The sequence below is a fragment of the Macaca fascicularis genome, chromosome 4, assembly GCF_037993035.2.
Source record: "Macaca fascicularis isolate 582-1 chromosome 4, T2T-MFA8v1.1".
Taxonomy (NCBI): Eukaryota; Metazoa; Chordata; class Mammalia; order Primates; family Cercopithecidae; genus Macaca; species Macaca fascicularis.
The window spans coordinates 13,826,232-13,845,914 of record NC_088378.1 but is presented as its reverse complement, the minus strand read 5'-3'; the positions used below and the strand labels follow the sequence as shown (position 1 = coordinate 13,845,914).

Sequence of the window (19,683 nt, the reverse complement as noted above, 5' to 3'; positions counted from 1 at the left end):
ATGAAACTGTGAATTTTTCCACAAAAGCAATCACAATGTTTCTTTAACCTGTTCATTAAACTTCTTAGTTAATGGTTTTTAAAAAATTTGATTTCCATTTCTGCTAAAAATAGTTCTAGGATTTAAAAAAGCTGTTAAATAATTACTAGCTGTTTTTGTATAATGCAGGAGTTGGCAACCTAATCCTGTAAAAGGCCAGATAGCAAATATTTTAAAAACTTTTTTGCGTATGCTGTCTCTGTTGCAAATACTCAGCTCTGCTGTTATAGTGCAAAACTACTCACACACAATAAGTAAACAAACAGGCATGGCTGGACTCCAATGTAATTTTATTTACAAAAAAAGGCATCAGGCTGGATTTGGCCAATACATCATAGTTTGCCAACTCCTGGAATATGGATTCAGCTCTCGTATAAACACGTTTTTATCTGCCTTATCTATTTCTAAATTAGTTTTGGATATTTCTAGAAATCAAATTGCTCCAAAGCTAGAGTTGGTCCTTTGTTGCTTATTTCTATTTGTTTTCCCCAATCTATCAGTAATATTGAATTGAACAAGATGAATTTCCCATTGGGGCCATTCAAAGATTGTGGAGGTATGTCTAAATCCTGTGATCCAGCGATGTGCCCAGTAAGAGAATAAATGGACCTCAAGTGTATGGGCTGATCAAAGAGGGCCAGTATTCACTTGAAAATTCTAAAAGGATAAGAAATTCACCATTACACATGCAAGCAAAAATACCAATTTTATTTTGAAATGAAATAAAATCATGCCTGTGCTAAATGTATTCATCTTATGCAGTGCCTCAAACACAACAGTGAGATAATGTGACATTTTCTTGCTCTCAGCCTTTTAACTGAAAGCGGAGTTGTAAAGATCATTTTCCAGGGCCTCAGGCTGGATCCCACAAGCTTCCCTCCCCCGCACCTCGGTCACTTTGGCACTGTCTCCTGCGTCCGTCATCTTCACGGGAGTGGAGCGCTGAGACACAGAGCCCTCCTCTTCCCGATCAGTCCCAGAGTCATCCTCAGAGCTGCTGGACACAGCCTCCTCGCTGGGGGGCGGCGGGGCACTGGCTGCCGTTTTCCGCTGTAATACAGCTTCTTCTCTATTGCTTTTGTTTCTTTTAAAAGAATAATATGGATGTGAAGCATCTTTAAACTAACCCTCAATACCCACTGTCTATCACTCTGTTCCAAAGCCTTAGGCCTAGTGAAGCATAAGAAAATGACTGCGACACTAGTTTCTGGATTCAGGTTGTGCAACAGGGAAAAGGTTCATATTTCTCCATGTCCATGTACTGACCTTATATGAATATAAGCCGTGTTATAAAATCAAAAGATAAATGAAAATTACTTGCAGAGTGTGAAAAAATCTTCTCACCACTTGGTTACCTTGCCTTCCTTTGGTAACTGATATCATTATTCTCAAAACTTATGGTACAATTATAGAAGACTGTTATGTTTGGGATATTATTAAAATTAGCTATAACTCATAAAAGCTCCAAGAAAAAGTGGGTAGCCAAACCCATGTATATTTCCCTCCCTCCTATAATTTTTTATCAATCATAGTGTATCCAAATAATGAACAACTGATGGACATAAATAACATTTTAAATTGTATTGTGTTATTAGTAAACAAGTGTATTTGCTGAACATTCCCTTTAATAGTAGGGAATAGAAGGGGGAAAACCCTACACTTATAAAAGTATTTACTTTCATTTTAGTGCCAAATTTAAAGAGTAGTAAGAATTCTGTTTTTTAAATTCAGAAGACAATTTACAGTAATACTTTTTGCTTTATGAAAAATGTTTAATGTTTCACTCTTTAAAAAATTCTCTATAAGGAGCTAAAAATGCCATAATATTTTGAAATGTTCTAGGAAAGGAAAATGCAGTTTTATGTGACCATGGGTTAGATACTGCAGAAAACAAGCAGACTCTGACCTTTTGCAAGTAAAAATTCAAGTTGGTCACGTTTCTGTGCTACACACTAATACAGCTGGTCATTTACTCATTTGTCCTGGGAATTCCCTGAATTCCAAACTCCTGAAGACCTTCCTTCTTTTAAATTCCTCACAGCATCTGATCAGGGCTTAACATGAGCTATTTAAAGGCTACATATAAAAGCCACAGAAATAGTGTCTCTGGAAAATATCAATATATGTCCCACTGGACAAATCACACATAGCTAGAATACAATTAAGATCCCATACAATTAGGATTCTGCATCTGCAGCCTGACTGGGCTATGTGGCCAGCGTCTAGAAGAAATCTGTCACTGAGACTAGGCAAGTCACTGAAGGGGAAAGAGGCTCTCATGCCAGGAAACAACACATTTCACTCCAGTCTCTTAAGCATGAAGATGCAAGCACAGTATGTCTTCTTCTTTACTGGACTGAATAAAATAATAGTCTCCCCCAAAATAATGTTATAGTGATACACAGAAAAATCTATTAAGTTCTGTATCAGGATATATTTGCTTTTATGTTACTGAGGATGCCAACAAAATAAATACAATAAATATAAAGTTTTACTTAACTATTTCATGTTGGGAAATAGAGAATGCTGAGTTATTTATAAGACATAATATCTGTCACCTGCCTTTATGCCATCTGTTATATTCCCAATTTAAACAATAAAATGCACTGTACCGCTGAAACTCCCATAAATTCCTTCAGTATTGAACACCTTAGCGATCCCAGTGCTATTAATAAACTATATATGACCTGAAGTTATTAGTTTTTGGCGGAAATCATATTGCAAGTACTTTTCTTTTACACAAATCTTTAAAGTTTCATTCTATACACAAATCTTACCCCAATACTGATTTTCCAGTTTCATCTGGTTTACGCACAGTAAATGGACTTGGATCAATTCCAACAGTCTTAGGCATAAAGTCACTAAAGAAAGGTGAAAACACAATTACATATGAATTACTGTCCATCCAGATGATATTGGCTTCCATCTCAGTTCACATTCTTATAATATGCCTTCTTAACTCTAGGAGTTACATATTATATATTCTGAGCCAACTGCTCAGGGACATAAAACCATGAACTAACAGCACTAGGTAATTTCAGTGTTATCAGTCTTAATTGTGAATTCTCTATGATCACAAGGCCCAGCAGTTTTGAATTTAAATATCATCTACTATAACAGTGTTGACATCTGAACTTCTGCTAAGATGTATACTATCTGGTCAATCTGGTTATATATCATGATTAATTCTCAGGTAAAACTTAAATTCCTAAAGGCCAATGACAAAACACTAAGCTGTTCAGTTTCATAGATAACATTTTTAAGCTATACCACCTAAGGAGGTAGACATAATGATCAAAAACACAGTGGTATGAACTATCAACATCTACCTCATTAGGCTGAAGTTAATTCATTAAAACACTGCCAGAACACTTTAAATAGAAACTCTTTTAATTTACCACTTACTGAGGTAAGCTAAAGCTTCCACATTATGCAAGGGCCACCTCACCATTACTGCCGAAGCCAGACCAGATTCCACAGTAGATGCCAAAAAGGCAACAGTTCCAGGATTTATGCTGGATGAGACTCCTGGCTTCTGGCAAGGACACTGCTCCAAGTGTGTGACTGAATGTCACATTATTTGAAGGAGAAGAAAGTAATCTTGAATCTGGCCTAAAATAGCTATTGTAACAGTTTGAAAATGTTTCAAAGATGTAACTGGCTTAATTTCTTTTTGAACATACACAATTGATCCTTTTCATTTGCAGATTCCATGTTTGTGAGATTGCTTACTCACTAACATGTATTTGCAACCCCCAAATCAATCCTCATGGTACTTTCACAGTCACTGCAGACATGTGCATGTACAGAATGGTGAAAACTTTGAATCCCCCAATGCTTATGTTCTCAGCTGAGGCTGAACAAGGGGTACTCTGCTTCTTAATTTCTGCTCTCGTATCATAAATAAATGTCTTTTTCACAGTCTATTTAACACTATGTTTTTCACATTTTTGGTGCCTTTTTTGGTGATCTTGCTATTTAAGATGGTCCCCACATATAGTGCCGAAGCTGTTTAGTGGTTCTAAGCAGAAGAAAGCTTTGATGCACCTGACAGAGAAAACATGTGTGTTAAATAAGCTTCATTCAGGCATGAGTTATAGTGCTGTTGGCCGTGTTATGTTAATAAATCAACAATATACAGATGCTCCCCAATTTAGAATGGGGGTTACATCCTGACAAACCCATAGTAACTTGAATATGTATTTAGTACACCTAACCTACTGTATGTAATAGCTTTGTGTAGTCTACCTTAAAAGTGCTCAGAACATTTACATTAGCTTATGGTTGTGCAAAGTCATCTAACACAAAGCCTATTTTATAGCAAAGTTATTATAAAGAATTTTGAATCAAAATTCAAAATTTGAAGTACAGTTTCTACCTAATGCATGTGACTTTTGCACCATCGTAAAGCTGAAAAATTATAAGTTGAATCATTGTAAGGCAGGGACTGATTGTATATTAACTATGTTTCTGTCTTTAAACAAAAACACATACAAAACTAGGTTATGCATTGATTGGCTGACAAATATGATGTGACCAGAGGCTCTTACGAACCTAATCCTGTATTTCCCTTAGAAGCAATGGTTCAGTATTTACTAATTCAGTGTTTGCAGTGACTTTATAGAAAGTAGCTACCACAAACACAATTAACTACAGTAAGTCCTCACTTAATGTCATTGATAGGTTTGTGGAAACTGTGACTTCAAGGGAGACAATGTACAGCAGGTCCTTAAATAATGTCGTTTTTTTTCAACATCATTTCATTTAAAGTCAGTTTCCAAGAAGTTATCAAAGATGTGAAGTGAGGGTTTATATGTATATAAACACATATACATAATGTCACTTATCATTTGCTGAGTTGAAAACTCCTAGAAATGACAAAGGTCTTATGGTTAAAACTGCTAAACCCTAACACGTTTAATTGAAAAATCAAGCAAGTAAGAATTTCAAACTGTTCCTCACTACCTGAAACTGAAGCAAAATATAGAGTGATTTCTAGGAAACAAAACCATAGAATACGTTTCCACATGTACCACATAAAGTGTAAGCATATAAATACCACATCTGAAGAAAATGTGAAATACAAAAAAATTAAATTTTAGTATAAAATATAATAAGTAATTTTCTTTGCTCATTTTTCTTATTCTGGTCCCAGCATTTTTCCTAAAGGGTTCCATCAAATTCTAAAAGAGATACAGAAAATGAAATGTGTCTGAAGGTGAAAGACTAGTATGGAGAGAGAATGGAAACCATCCCATATAAGTTACGGAAGAAAAAATGAAGGATATTTACCCTGAAAAAAAAATGAATATGGCTTCCTCAAATATCTTGAGGCAAAAGAGGAACTAGATTTGTCCTGTGACTAATAAAAACAGTAATAACAATAGCTACCATTTATTAATCACCTGCCTGTACCAGGCACTAAAAAGGTACTTGCAGGGAATGTGTGTGCAGGACAAAGAGAGAGAAGGAGCGAGACAGAGGAAGACAGATTAAGAAAATAATGCTCAGGTAAGTTGGATAATTTACCCAAGGTCCCACAGGAAGTGGCTACACCAAGATTCACATCCTAGCCTTTCTTGTACCAAAGATGATGCTTTTCCCACTAATTTACGTCAACTCTCAATTTCTGTGTTCAATGAAAAAACTGAGTTTATTCCAAATGGCAAACTAGGACCAATAGGAGGCAGATTTCAACTTATCAAAGGGGAGAAATCAACTCCAACTGTCAATAGAACAATAGAAGGGGCTGCCTCTTGAAGTAGGGGGCTCCCCATCACAGGAGGTATTCAAACAAAGGCTGACTACCCACCTGACAGAAGGCCTACAGAATGGATTTCTGGTAAAGACACACATATATATACAAACTAGGAAAATTACAGTTCTCAAATACTTATGGTATCAGAGTATACACAACATACCGTGCTGAGCTTGTCATAGCCAAGCAAAAGGTATCATCAAAGCTGCTCAACTCATATGGCCGAAAGAACTCATTGTGGATATCAATCTCTTCTTCATATTTGTGGAATTTCTTCACTATCAACTTCTTTAAGTTCACAGCACAGATAACTAAGAGAGATACTGCATGTTACTCTAAAAGTCTGAGATTATATCAAGTAAACATTTCCGTAATATCAACTGTGTTCACAGACAGCACTGTGATAAGTTCTGTGGGGGACACAGCCTTGACCGAGGGTAAGCTCCTGCCTCCAACACTTACACAGTTAGAAAGGAGATGAGATAGACACAGAAATACAATGCAAAGCTGAGTTCAAAAAGCTCTAAGGAGCCAGGAGGGCCTCAGGAAGTCCAGTTGGAGCAGGGAGTTATTTAGAGTAGGCTCTTTAAATTCCTTTTTGCTCTTAAATAAATGCCCTTTGTGTTTTAGCTAAAAATTGTACAGCTTTTCCCTAAGTTTCCCTTTATGTTTCAAATTCTGTTAATAGCCAGTGTTAGATAGTTAAAACCCTTTCCTTTCTCCCAGAACAACCTTCTTAGCAATATGAGTAATGATTTTACCCAGAATTTCAAGTTACAAATACCTTCCAAAATGAATTTATAACTTAATAAAAACCAAAAATACTTTGTAATCTTACTTTATGGCCTTCCCCACCCAAAGTTGGGATGCTGAACCATGACTAGATGGAGTCCTCAACTGGAGCGTTCCAGATTCGCAGGAGATCTTGCTAGGACCCTTTACCAAATGGAAAATGAGCTTGCTCAAGGTCAGGGGAGTTAGTAACAGGGCCAGAATTAAGCTTTATTTAAAATTGGGCAATTATTTAAATTTGGCAACAACATTCTAATGTATTATACACTTAAGGGTATTCCTTTAATATAGAATGTTTTCTGGCCCTCTGACAAATTAATGAAATTTAATTTAAATGTAACTAAAATGTACTTTTATACACGCATCTGTACCTTTTTTCACTGCTTAGCAGAGGAAAAAAGTTTTAAGTTCTCTTTGCGAATGGGTCCTTATTTCCTCCGCATTCCCCCAAAATATGCAGAAATATAAGCTGTACTAGTTTAAAGTGATGAGCTGTTATATTTTATTGACTAAATATGAGAGACATACATAATAGTAAGACAATACAAGGTATTGGCCTACATAGATAAAAAGAAGTATAATATAATTCCTGCCCTTTAAGAAGCTAACAGGTGTTATAATATCCTATCTATTAAAGCAGCAACATAATACTGAATAGCCATTCATTTGTTTCTAATAAAATACTATGTGCAAAGGATTTAATGCTTCAAGTTCATTAAGGTATAATTCCAAAATATGTTAGTGTAAAAACTAAAACACAAACAGTTACCTACCTTCATCATAGGGTAATGGTAAATGCTTTATTACCTCTGGTGTCCACCAGTAAGTATAACTATAAAACAAAAATTAAAAAAAAAAAAGGTGAACCAAATGTAAATGTTGGTTTTCTACAATTTACTGCAAAAAAAGAATTTATACGGTCTATAGTAACATGTTTCCTCCTACCTCAAAGTTAATTTTTATCTTTTTAAAACATGTTTGCAAAGCTTTTGACACAGTAGGTCTTCAACACGGTAATTCCCTTCCCAATCGCTTTCTTCCTTCAACTATGTCGTGGATCTACAAAAATGCCATGAATCCACCTGAGAGTCAAGATGCTCTGATGTTATTTACTTTTAGCTAAAAAGGATTAGAATGTAATAAGCTGACTCTATGAACTGCTGTTAACTTCTCCCAGGGACTGTGCCTACAGTGACTTACTCTGCCACAGGTGAGAAGTGGGACCTTAACCCAAGTCCTACAACCAGGATTCCCTCGCGTGCAGTTATCTGACAGTTAGAATCTACTCTGCTGTATATGTATACATCTGTGTGTATAGTTAAAACAGTTAAGCAAAATCATTAAGGAATGAATTGGACAGTACTAATGAAGAGGTTCCCTTAGAAAGCAGTATAGACCCTGTTATTCTTTAACTGTAAATATGTGCTACCTGATTACAGAAGCTAGTCAGAGTAAGAGTAAAGAATGTCAACTGTCTGGATTTCTGCTAGAAGGCTCGTCTGCTATAAGCAAAGAATCTGAAAGAATCCTAAGTGGCCTTCTCTCTGAACACCTAATTTAATTCTCAATCAAATTCTAATGAAATGACTATTTAGAGGAAAAGTGATATTATATCAAAGCTCATGAGAGCTAGGAAGGAGAAGAATGTAAAACAATATATCAAGAATTTTTAAAAATCAGATTTCTAAAGATTAAAAAAAGAGCCTATAGCCAAAAATTGCTAAAAAGAGAACTTAATATAAATGAAAGGTTTTCTAAAAATACAAAGCTGAAATTACAATATTGAATAATCCTGATTATGAAGCAACGGGAAAGTATCCAAATGAAATTGGCAACATAGGGAACTCTCCTAGAGAGGGCAAGCAGAATACACAACCACTAATGAAAGAAGGAATATGAAGCCTAATGAATTGTGTAGGGCGAATCACTGTTCTGACAGGAAAGGTTCTTAAAGTTTTGTTTTAGACTGAAGTTACGCTTTACAGCAGTGCTACTCAAAATTCAATGTGCATGTCAATCACTTTGGGATCTTGCTAAAAGGCAGATGATTCAGTAGGTGGGGCCTGAGATTCCGCATCTATGACAAACTCCTGAGCAAAACCAAAGGGGCAGACCCTCCAACCCCTTTTCAATAACAAGGTTTTGAATATAAAAAGAACAGAGCAAGGATAAGGCCGCTGCTTGTGAAGAATTCACTCAGTCATTCCACATTTACGAAGCACCTGCTATGTGTCAGACACTGCTCTATGTGTTGGAAGTGCCAAGCTGAAAACAATGACGGAGAAAGCAGAGTGACTTAATTCCAGTACTGTTTCTATCCTCCCTAGCCACAACAAGTTTTGCACCTGCAAGAAAAAACACAAGATAAGAGGGAACTCTGTACCACCCGGAAGACAGAAGCATTTCTACAAGCAGGCCAGTGTCCTGGTGTAGCTGAGATCAATCATCTTTAAGGAACAGTGAAACACGGAGCTGATACTGGAAATGGGCAAATGCAGTCTTTAATTTTTACATTTACCAGAATTTATTTATTTTTTTCAACTTTAAGTTCTGGGGTACATGTGCAGAATGTGCAGGTTTGTTACATAGGTAAACGTGTGCCATGGTGGTTTGCTGCACAGATCATCCCATCACCTAGATATTAAGCCCAGCATCCATTAGCTATTCATACTGATGCTCTCCCTCTCACCCTCGCCACCACAGGCCCCGGTGTGTGTTGTTCTCTCCCACCATGTGTCCATGTGTTCTCATCATTCAGCTCCCACTTTTAAGTGAGAACATGCAGCGTTTGGTTTTCTGTTCCTGCATTAGTTTGCTGAGGATAACAGGAGTCTTGATGCTCATCAGTGAGAGGGTGACAGATTCCAAAAACCAGACATCAACAAGTGATGTAAGTGATGTTGATCTCAGCAACGTAACAGAATCAAATATGAGACAGAGACGTGTTGTAAGTGACCTAAAAAGATGGCCAATGCATTCTCTGAATTCACATATATTCACAAAAACAAGCCACACCAAGCTAATATCATTTCCTTTTCTGCTAGGAAAGTCAGACCGTCAGATCAGGGGAATGAAAAAGACATGGACGAATTGTTTAAGAGGGGTGTATGCATGTGTGTATGCATGCATCTGAGTAAACCTAATTCTGTGATGATCTAACCCTGGCAGGGGAGGAAAGTAGAGAAGTTATCAGTATATGAGGAATTCCCTAAAGAATGTTGCTTACAATCAGCTTGCTTAGGAAGAAGTAGACATTACAAAAAAGGTGTTTTAACTCAGAATTCTTGTGGTGAGCAAGAATGAAAAGATAATCATGTATTCATGATTTAAGACCAGGCCATAAACTTTTAAAAAATATTACTAAATTGTATTTCCCTTAGCAATACGTAGCAATTTAACAACACTTTTAAAAGATTCCAAGTCTTTTGGGTGAGTCTCAGAAGCAAAGAGACATCTGCCTTGGAGAAGATAAGCTAAAATGGATGGAGGATCAGAGCATCTAAGGCGACTAAGCCCAAGATAGGGGAATCTTTACCGCGTCTACTACCAGGTACATTGATCCAGAGGAAGAACAACGCACTGGGTCAGAAACCTGCTTCGGGACCAGGGATCAGAAAACAGGAGATTCCAAGTGAGTGTCGCTTCCTTCTTTGCACACAAAAAAGCCAGTAAGTCAGATTCTCTTTCCTTTTTCAGTTCCTAGTATTAAGAGTTCTCGGTTCCACAGGAAGGTTAGGGAAAAATGTTAAAGACTGTCTTTAATTTCCCTAGCTAACTTGGGAGCCCTCTGAAACATTCATGAATGTCAGCAAAGCAATCAATTTGTGAACAAGACAGAGAAATATGGGCAGGGCAAGAGTATAGTTAAGCAAACCTACAGCTGTTTAAATGATTACAACCAAAGGCACTAAACAATGTTATGTAGAAGGAGTTGTCTGTGCGTGGAAATCAATGGGTTCTGCCATTTACCCTACTACAGACAACATTTTTCATCAAGTACTCGAATTAGGATCAAGATGATCAGCTGATTAAATCTGAAGAAACTATAAAGCTAGAAGTATTCATTAAAGGATACACATTTTAATTTTTTTTTGGAAGGAGGCAAAGCATATATGAACATGACAAGAATGGTACCAATGTGGCGGAGCGGCAATGGCACATGTTAAAAAAGACTTAGGAGGTCTAACAGACAGGAAGCTCGGAGTGCACACTGTGATGGCAACGCTGAGGATGGCTGGTGTGACCTTATGCTTATCAATGAAAACACAGCATCTAGGACAAGGGGAGTGATGGTCCCAGAGGTCTCACAACAGCTAGCACAAATCAGACCAAACGCTGACCATTATTGGACCCAGATCTGGGGGCCACAGTTTAAGAAGAACATTGACCTCAACTGGAATATACACAGAGGAGAGTGATGTTCTGAATGCTGGAGGGACTTGAAACCACAGCATACAAGGAACAGCTGAAGAAACCGGAGCTATTCAACCAGTAGAAGAAGAGATTTTGAAAGTACATGAACTCATCTTCAAATATTTAAAAGATTATCAAGTGGATGAGGAAATCTTGTTTTTAAGGTCTTTAGGATTAATAAGTAAGATTACAGAGGAGCAGATCTCAGCACGACGTGAGGAAGAATTGTGTAAGCGAACTGTTCCAAAAAACTGCCTCTTCAACAGTTGACAAACAAGAGCTTGTCAAGCATAGGCCAGATTACCTCTCCCTAGGGAAACAGAAAGGGAACTCACATATCAGACAGGGGCAAGCCAATAAATCTCCCAACTCTAGGAGTCAATGAAATAATTAACGCTTAAGGCCTAAAAGCATCTTGGTGACATTCTAAACACCAGTTCATTAGATGGGATCTTAGATGATTATATGCCATATTAATCAAATTCAGAACAAAGCTTCAATTAGCGGTTTTAGGCAGATCAATAAATGTGAGATTTTGTGTCATTGAAGTACTTATCTCAAGAGGACCCTGTTCCAATGAACTCTAGGTAGAGTTAGGTTTATTCCCTCTTCTCTTATTGTGCAAGAAAAATATTATTTCATAGCATGCCATTATCTATACCATTCCCGTATCATTGGTAAACACGATATAAAATACAACATGCCACAAATTTCAAAACACCCATGAATAAATAATAAAGTCTTTATTAATATTACATTAATAAGTCACATTATCTAAGTTTCCAGACTTTACGGGCATCCTATATGATCTTTAATAGATATTAAAAACTAGGGAATGTTATCTCCTTAAAGAATAGTAATAGGTCAGGTGCAGTGGCTCCCACCTGTAATCCCAGCAATTTGGGAGCCAAAATGGGCAGACTGCTTGAGCCCAGGAGTTGGAGGCGAGCCTGGGCAACATGGCAAAACCCAGTCTCTACCAAAAATACAAAAATCAGCTGGGTATGGTGGTGTCCACCTGTGGTCCTAGCTACTTGGAAGGCTAAGGGGAGAAGATGGCTTGAGCCCTGGGAGGGAGAGGCTGCAGTGAGCCGAGATCGAGATCGCACCACTGCACTCCAGCCTGGGTGACAGAGTCAGACTCTGACTCAAAAGCAAACAAAAGACGGTAACAATACTAACACCTATTGTATGTAGCTAGGTGCTAACCATTTATATGATCTCATCTGATTCTCTGAGAAAGCTGTAAGTTAGGTACTATTATTGTCTCTATTTTAATGATGTGGAAACAGAATAAGACCAGTTAAGTGACTTGCCCAAGGTCACCCAGGTATTAACTGAAGGCAGGCTTTCCAGAGTCTGGCTACTTCAGTACTGGGTTTATTCTGTGTCAGACCTAGTATTAAGTACTTTCCATATATTTTCCCATTTAAGCCTCAATGACCCTGCGAGGTATGTATAGTCATCTCCATTTTACAGGTGAGAAAATGAGGTTGAGAGGTTAATGGGTCGCAGGCCACACACTTGCAGAAATTCTAGCTCAGCTCTACCTGAGCCTGAGCTCCGTGCTCTTGTCCTGTTACTGCCTCCGGGTAAACTCTTCATTTCTTTTGAGAATTGTAATGCTGCTTTAACTGTCAGCAAAATAACCTGTACAGGTGGGTGACACTAGAAAGTTTTTTAAAAAACTGTTTATGCACAGTACCAATACCCTGTTCCCCTGACATCAAAAAACAGTTTTCAGAATTTTGACATTCTAGAGGAAAAAACAAAAAACCAACCAACCAACCAGAAAAAGGAGATCTAAATCAACTGAGTAAGCCATATTATCTACTTTGATACAATTTTATTTTCAGTGGTAGGCTTAGAGCTGATTCTCACTGAATCATCTAACTGAATAATCTTAGCCAAGACATTATCTCTGCACCTCAATTTCCTTTTTTAGAAAATGGGGATGTAACACCAGCTTCCTTTTATTCCAACACATAAACTCCCAAACCACCTGCCTTTGTTATGTAACTAAAGGTGAGCAAGGGGTTTAAATTATGCTTTTAATACACAGCTAATTTCTGCAGTAGAAAATTGAGTTATGGCTGTTCCCAAGCTTTATCTAAAATATCTTCAATACTTACAGGTAATATAAAAATTCAGAAAATCAACCATATTTACCTACAGTTAACTGTCATCAGTAAATGCAAATACAGGTATTTATACCCATCGCTCAACAAATACACAGTTCCAAATTTTTTGTCAGCAAAAATTTATGTAAATAATATTTTATTAATAATAAATTTAATGTAAAAATTAGCAGTGCTCCATTTATAGGGAGAGTAAGCTCAAGTATTAAGTTGGTTATTCCAATAATATGTATTGATGAGAAACATATAAACTCTGAGACCTTCCTAATATTTTAAATATTCCTGAAGCAACACAGAACTTAATAACAACTGCAAGAGCTGTACTTGCAACTTTGTCCGTTGTTCATGGTCCCATACACACAATTAGCACAGACTGGCAATGACTCCTACAGTGTTTGGTAGGTTTTTTTTTTTTTTTTTTGGAGACAGAGATTTTGCTTGTTGCTCAGGTTGGAGTGCAGTGGCATGATCTCGGCTCACTACAACGTCTGCCTCCTTGGCTCAAGCGATTCTCCTGCCTCAGCCTCCCGAGTAGCTGGGATTATAGGCACGTACCACCATGCCCAGCTATTTTTTGCATTTTTTTTTTAGTAGAGATGGAGTTTCACCATGTTGACAGGCTGGTCTCGAACTCCTGACCTCAGGTAATCCTCCCGCCTTGGTCTTCCAAAATGCTGGGATTACAGGCGTGAGCCACCGCGCCTGGCCTGGTAGGTATCTTTATACAAAATTAGGGCTCTATTAAATTGATGTTGTAAGAGAAAAGCACAACGGGAGAACTTGACATTAGAGGCCTTTGAGTGCAATGGACTAGGCTCTAACCTCATGTATGGTATGTAAAAAATTTTATTTATGTGGCAAAATTGATTATATTATTATAGTACATGACTCCTCAGTTAAAAAACACTAAAGAGCCTCCTCATTAAATACTTGCAATGACTCCGTGAGGTGTGTCCAGGCATTTACGTTTTCAGATAAGGAAAATAAGGCTTAGAGAGTTTAAATTACTCGACCCACGTCACAGAACTGCAGAGATTCCAACTCAACTCTATCTGACCCTGAGGCTCACACCACAGAGTGTCACACTAACCTGCTTCAGGTAAACTGTTTGTTTCTTCTGAGAATATTATTACCAATTTAACTGCACTCGAAATAACCTGTACTGGCAAGTGACTCAAGCATGTGAGTGGTGGGGACATGAAAGTGGTTATCTGACGCTAGCTAGTAGCACTGCTCTAGCTTCCTGTCTTCCCAGTGTTACTGAGACTGGTTGTTTCGTGGAGGAGAGAATATTGGAATTACAAGGTACAAGCTGCTTAGCTGTCACACTTGAAAAATCTAAGACTGACTCTACATCTTAGAGTCCTTGAGAGCTTCAAGTTTGTAGGAAACACTCAAAGATGATACTGTTGGTTTGCTTTAGTGGAGCTACAACTTCTGTTCAACAATGAAGGTCTGAAACTTCGTATCTTAGAGAAAATGCAAAACAACAATTGCTAACCACATTTTCCCCAACCTACTTCAGGACATCAACAGTACTGAACTCATGGCAAGCATGTGGCCAAACTGACTGCTTTATGCATGGGAGGATGGATACCCCATTCTCCATGATGCGCTTCCTTCCCATTGCATGCCTGTATCAAAACATCTCACATACCCCATAAATATATACACCTATTTCATACCCACAAAAAAATTAAAAAATTTTAAAAAATAAAATAAAACTGACTAGCCTATGATTTCTCAAGATGAAAAGTATCTCATATTCCAAACAACACCAAATGGGAGTTTATATTACAGACTAGGAAGAAAAATACCTTCTTCTTGTTGGCAAAAGTCTCATGGTATTTTTGTGATGCAAATAAAAATCTGTTGGGAGTTCCCAGAGATGAGGTTTCCCTTCAGTGGGATGAAAAACTCCCAGGAAGAGGTTAATGGAATCTTGTCTGTCAGCATCTAAAAAGCAAAATAGATATTTCAGAAAATCAATTACTGATGTATATAACTCAAGACTATTTTCTTAGGAGGAGAGTGGTACAAAAGTAGTATTTATACATCAAATACATACAAATACAAGTACTTCATACACACATACATAAGTTACCAAGATTTGGTGCAGAATTAAAATCTTGCTGCAAAATGTTTCCTCTTTGTTCCATAGCTCTTATAAAATACACAGATGATAGCGAACATAAACTGCTTGTTGAATTTGGAGACACTTAAACATCTTTAAGAACTCAGAGAGTAAATACCTTAGATAGCAATTTTATTTTTAAAATGAAAATATATCCTCACCATTTGTTATTTTACCTGAAGTAAATGTATCTTCACTTTATTGCAAAGACAAGCAGAGACTTCAGAGACTAATAAAATGACCCAATTTCTATCCATATTCTGTTGTACAACTTTGAACAAGTCAGTTGCATTGTCTCCACTTTTAATCCTTGAAAAGATACTCTCCCTTTCTTTAACAGAGACAATGTTTACAACATATTTTGTCCCTGTCAGCTGTGAGCCTGGCCCATTCTCTTTTGCGGCTGAAAATGAAGGCAGAGAAGGCACATGATAACAGCCTCATTCTAACTATTTGAGCATTCCAAAATTATCTTTTAAACTATACTATGAAATAACAAAACTGACGGTGTGTATGTTTTACTTCCTCTTCCTTTTCCTAATTATCTTTTGGTAAAAATGATAATATGCACTGAAGTGGTCTCATGAACCACCCTTCCCATTCTACATTCTCCTCCCTAGTGTCCTTCATTCTTTCTCCTTATTTCCTTCTTTCCATTCTTGTCTCAGAGTCCTGTATATTCCAGTTTGTGGCAGACATCCACAATATAAATAATAACCTCTTTCCAAAAATGAGCATAGAACTAAAAAGATAGCACAGTAGAAATGTCTGCATTTGGAGCAAGGTAACATTATTATAAAATCAATTTTCTTCCAACAGTTATAGTGAACAAGATACACCTGAAATTAGCAACATTGTTCTCATTGGGTTATTTGATCATTATGGCAAAACTAAATGACTGAAATACGAAATACAGTACATCAAAGACGTATTTCATATATTAGACAGGAAGCATTCCATTAAAACAGCACTTACCTTTTGGGCTAAAAGTAATATATAAAAAGAGACATGTTTATGTGCTGAGCACATTTGGGGACTTTCTTTGCACTTGTTGAGAGAAAACATCAAGCATTAAATAATGCATACATTACTGCCCCAATGTGTACCCTCTTTACATAATACAAAAGTAAACATGTTGCTCTTATGGCAATTACATTCTTTATGCTTCTTAAATAGCCTTAATAGCACTTAATAGTTCATTTCACATAGTACCTCAAAATATCTTAATATAATCTAGAGAAGCTTTCAACTTTTCAGCCACATTTTCTAGGAGTTTCTTTCATCCTTTAACAGGAGTTACCTGTAATTTTTAGCAAGTACGGTAAAATGTAAGATGTGAGAAACATAGCCAAAAAAAGAACATTCTTTCAAAGGATCATAAAGAAGACTTCTTAGAAGTACTGCTGCTGCAACTTAAAATACATGTATGATGTTTATCGTCACTTACTAAGCTTGAGATATAAGTGAGCCCTAACGAGCCCAAGGATCTTCTCCTGGCTACTTCTGACTGCAAATAAAACAATTACCTCCAGGAAGATGGTGGTACTCTGGATATGAACAAGGGTTTAAAACTGGTAGGCTCTCTGTGGTTGTGGATAACAAGAGGGCAAAATGATTAGCCACTTTTATGTTTAATTGCGCTTTAAGGGAAAAAAGAATATGCACCATTCAAATACCATTCAAACAGGTTAAACATTAGCCAACTTTACTACTCACTATATTTAAATAGATCAGGTTTAAATATAACAATTCTCTTTAATTAGAGAAAAAATCACTTTTGAACTGAAATAGCTCTTATTCTAATACTAAGTTTATGATACGGTGGCCTCTGAAATCAGCAGTGAAAGGAAGTATTATTCAATAAACAGTACAATAGTATTGGGGTGGAGGGGGAAGGGACAATGATGTCAGATCCCTACCTCACATCAGACATTGAAATAAATACCAACTAAATGTAGGAGAGACACAAATTAACCCCTAATAGAAAAACAGATACACACACTTCAAAAGGAACAGAAACAGCCAATGGATATATAAAAACCCAACTTCGCTAGTCATCAAATAATGCAAATTAGAACAACATACCATTTTCTGCCTATTAAGTTGTCAAATACATTTCAAAATAGGCACTCCCATAATGCCAAAGGGAACATTAACTGTTACATCCTTTCTGAAAGGCAATTTGGCAAATATGTATCTATATAATATATAAATAGATATTTTAAGCCCTAAAAATTATTTTTACCCTCTGACCTAATAAATTTGCTTCTGAACTTTTCATAAGATCAAAATATGAAAAAAGGTATATGTTCAAACATGTTTGTTTAGAACGACTCTAAATGTACAAAGCAAATACCTAAATTATGATGCTTCTCAAAGATAGAATACCATAAGGCTACTAAAAATCATGTTATAGAAGAATAAGGTTATAAAGATTCACTACATTATCTAAAGGAGCAAAAGCAGGTTATAAATTACAGGTATAGTAAGACCAGAAGGATCATATTCTCCAAAATATACAAGTGGCTATCTCTGGAAGGTAGGGATCATCTGATTTATTTGTGAGCCATTCTGTACTTTGTATAATTAACATATATTACTTTAGTATTGGAAAAAAAATGGCCAGGCATGGAGGCTCATGCCTGTAATCCCGGCACTTTGGGAGGCTGAGGCAGGCAGATTGCTTGAGATCACAAGATTGAGACCAGCCAGGGGAACACAGGGAGACTCCGTCTCTACAAAAATAATAAAAAAAAGTGAGCTGGGCATGGTGGCACATGCCTATAGTCCCAGCTACTTGGAAGGCTGGAAAGAGGGAGGATCACTTGAGCCCAGGAGGTAGGAACCAGCCTGGGCAACATAGGGAGACCCTGTCTCTACAAAAAAATATAAATAAATAAGTAAATAAATAAATATTAGATGGGTGTGGTCCCAGCTACTCAGGAGGCTGAGGTGGGAAAATCACTTGAGTCTGGGAAGTCAAGGCTGCAGTAAGCTGTGATAGCACCACTGCACTCCAATCTGGGCGGCAGGGTAAGACCTCACTCAAACAAACAAACAACAACAACAAACCCCTGCAGTCATCCAGATAACAGTGGGTGGCTGTGGCTGTGTGGACCAGTATGTCAGAAGTAGGGATGAAACACGGAACACATAATTTTGGAGGTATAACCAACAATATTTGTTGATAGATGGGATTGGGGAACAGTGATGAGGAAAAGAAATAATGCAGGGAGAATTCCTAGGTTTTCTGAATTGATCAATGGGTATTGAAGTAGAAAAAACAAGTAGAGAAACGGACTTGAGACACAGTCAAGAGTTTCTGTTTCAGAAATGGTAAATTTGTGATTTTGTTAGATATCTGCGGTAGGAAGAAATCTGGCCCCTAAGACCTTTGCTCCCTAGTATCATACCATGAATATTTTCTACTACATGGCAAAAAGGACTCTGCAGATGTAATTAAGGTTACTCATCATCAACTGCAAGATAGAAAAATCCTAACTCATCTGGTTGGGTCTACTGTAATCACATTAATCCTTTCGAGGCTGAAGAGGAAGGCAGAGATTTGAAGCACAAGATGTATTTGGTGCACTGTGGTAGGCTTTAAAATAGAGCAGGCCACAAGCCAAGAAACGCAGCAGCCTCTAGGAACTGAGAGTGACCCTCAGCCAACTGCCAGCAAGGACATGGGACATCGGTCCAATAGCTGCATGGAATTCTGCCAACAATGAGAATGAGCCAGGAAGCCTCCAGATAAGAGCCCAGGTCAGCTGACATTTTGACTTCATTTTAATGTCATGTGACATCATTTTTACTTGAGACTTGTGAGACCCTAAGCAGAGAATACAGCTCAGTAATGCTGTGTCCGTAGGTTTCTGGTCCTCAGAAACTCTAAGATAATGGGTATTGTTTTAAACCACTGAGTTTGTAGTAATTTGTCATGGCAATGATAAAAACTAATTCAATGGCCGGGCATGGTGGCTCACTCCTGTAATCCCAACACTTTGGGAGGCCGAGGCGGGCAGATCACCTGAGGTCAGGAGTTCAAGACCAGCCTGACCGACACGGAGAAACCCTGTCTCTACTAAAAATACAAAATTAGCTGAGCGTGGTGGCACATGCTTGTAATCCCACCTACTCGGAAGGCTGAGGCAGGGGAGTCTCTTGAACCCAGGAAGCAGAGGTTGCAGTGAGCCGAGATCACGCCATTGCACTCCATCCTGGGCAACAAGAGCAAAATTCTGTCTCAAAAAAAAAAAAAAACCAGAAAACAAAAAAACTAATTCAATATCCCAGAGGAGATGCTAGGCAGACATTTAGATAAATGAGTCTGGAGTTCATGAGAAGTTAAAGTTAGAGATAAAAATTTGAGTGTCAAATGCATGGTGGTCAAAAGCTGAATGTGATAC

The 19,683-nt window shown here is 37.5% G+C and overlaps 1 protein-coding gene across 3 annotated transcripts in view; it reads right to left on the bottom strand.

Annotated features, from left to right (window-relative positions):
- The window catches only part of FIG4 (FIG4 phosphoinositide 5-phosphatase), a 128,808-nt gene that overhangs the window by 33,526 nt on the left and 75,599 nt on the right, over window positions 1-19,683 (bottom strand). For all 3 annotated transcript variants that reach the window (XM_074036862.1, XM_005551566.4, XM_074036863.1), the window contains 5 exons: window positions 14,958-15,096; window positions 7,363-7,421; window positions 5,961-6,108; window positions 2,817-2,900; window positions 928-1,123 (listed from right to left, as the gene is read on the bottom strand). In XM_074036862.1, coding sequence (XP_073892963.1) covers window positions 928-1,123; window positions 2,817-2,900; window positions 5,961-6,108; window positions 7,363-7,421; window positions 14,958-15,096 — 626 coding nt within the window. The remainder of the gene's footprint in view (window positions 1-927; window positions 1,124-2,816; window positions 2,901-5,960; window positions 6,109-7,362; window positions 7,422-14,957; window positions 15,097-19,683) is intronic.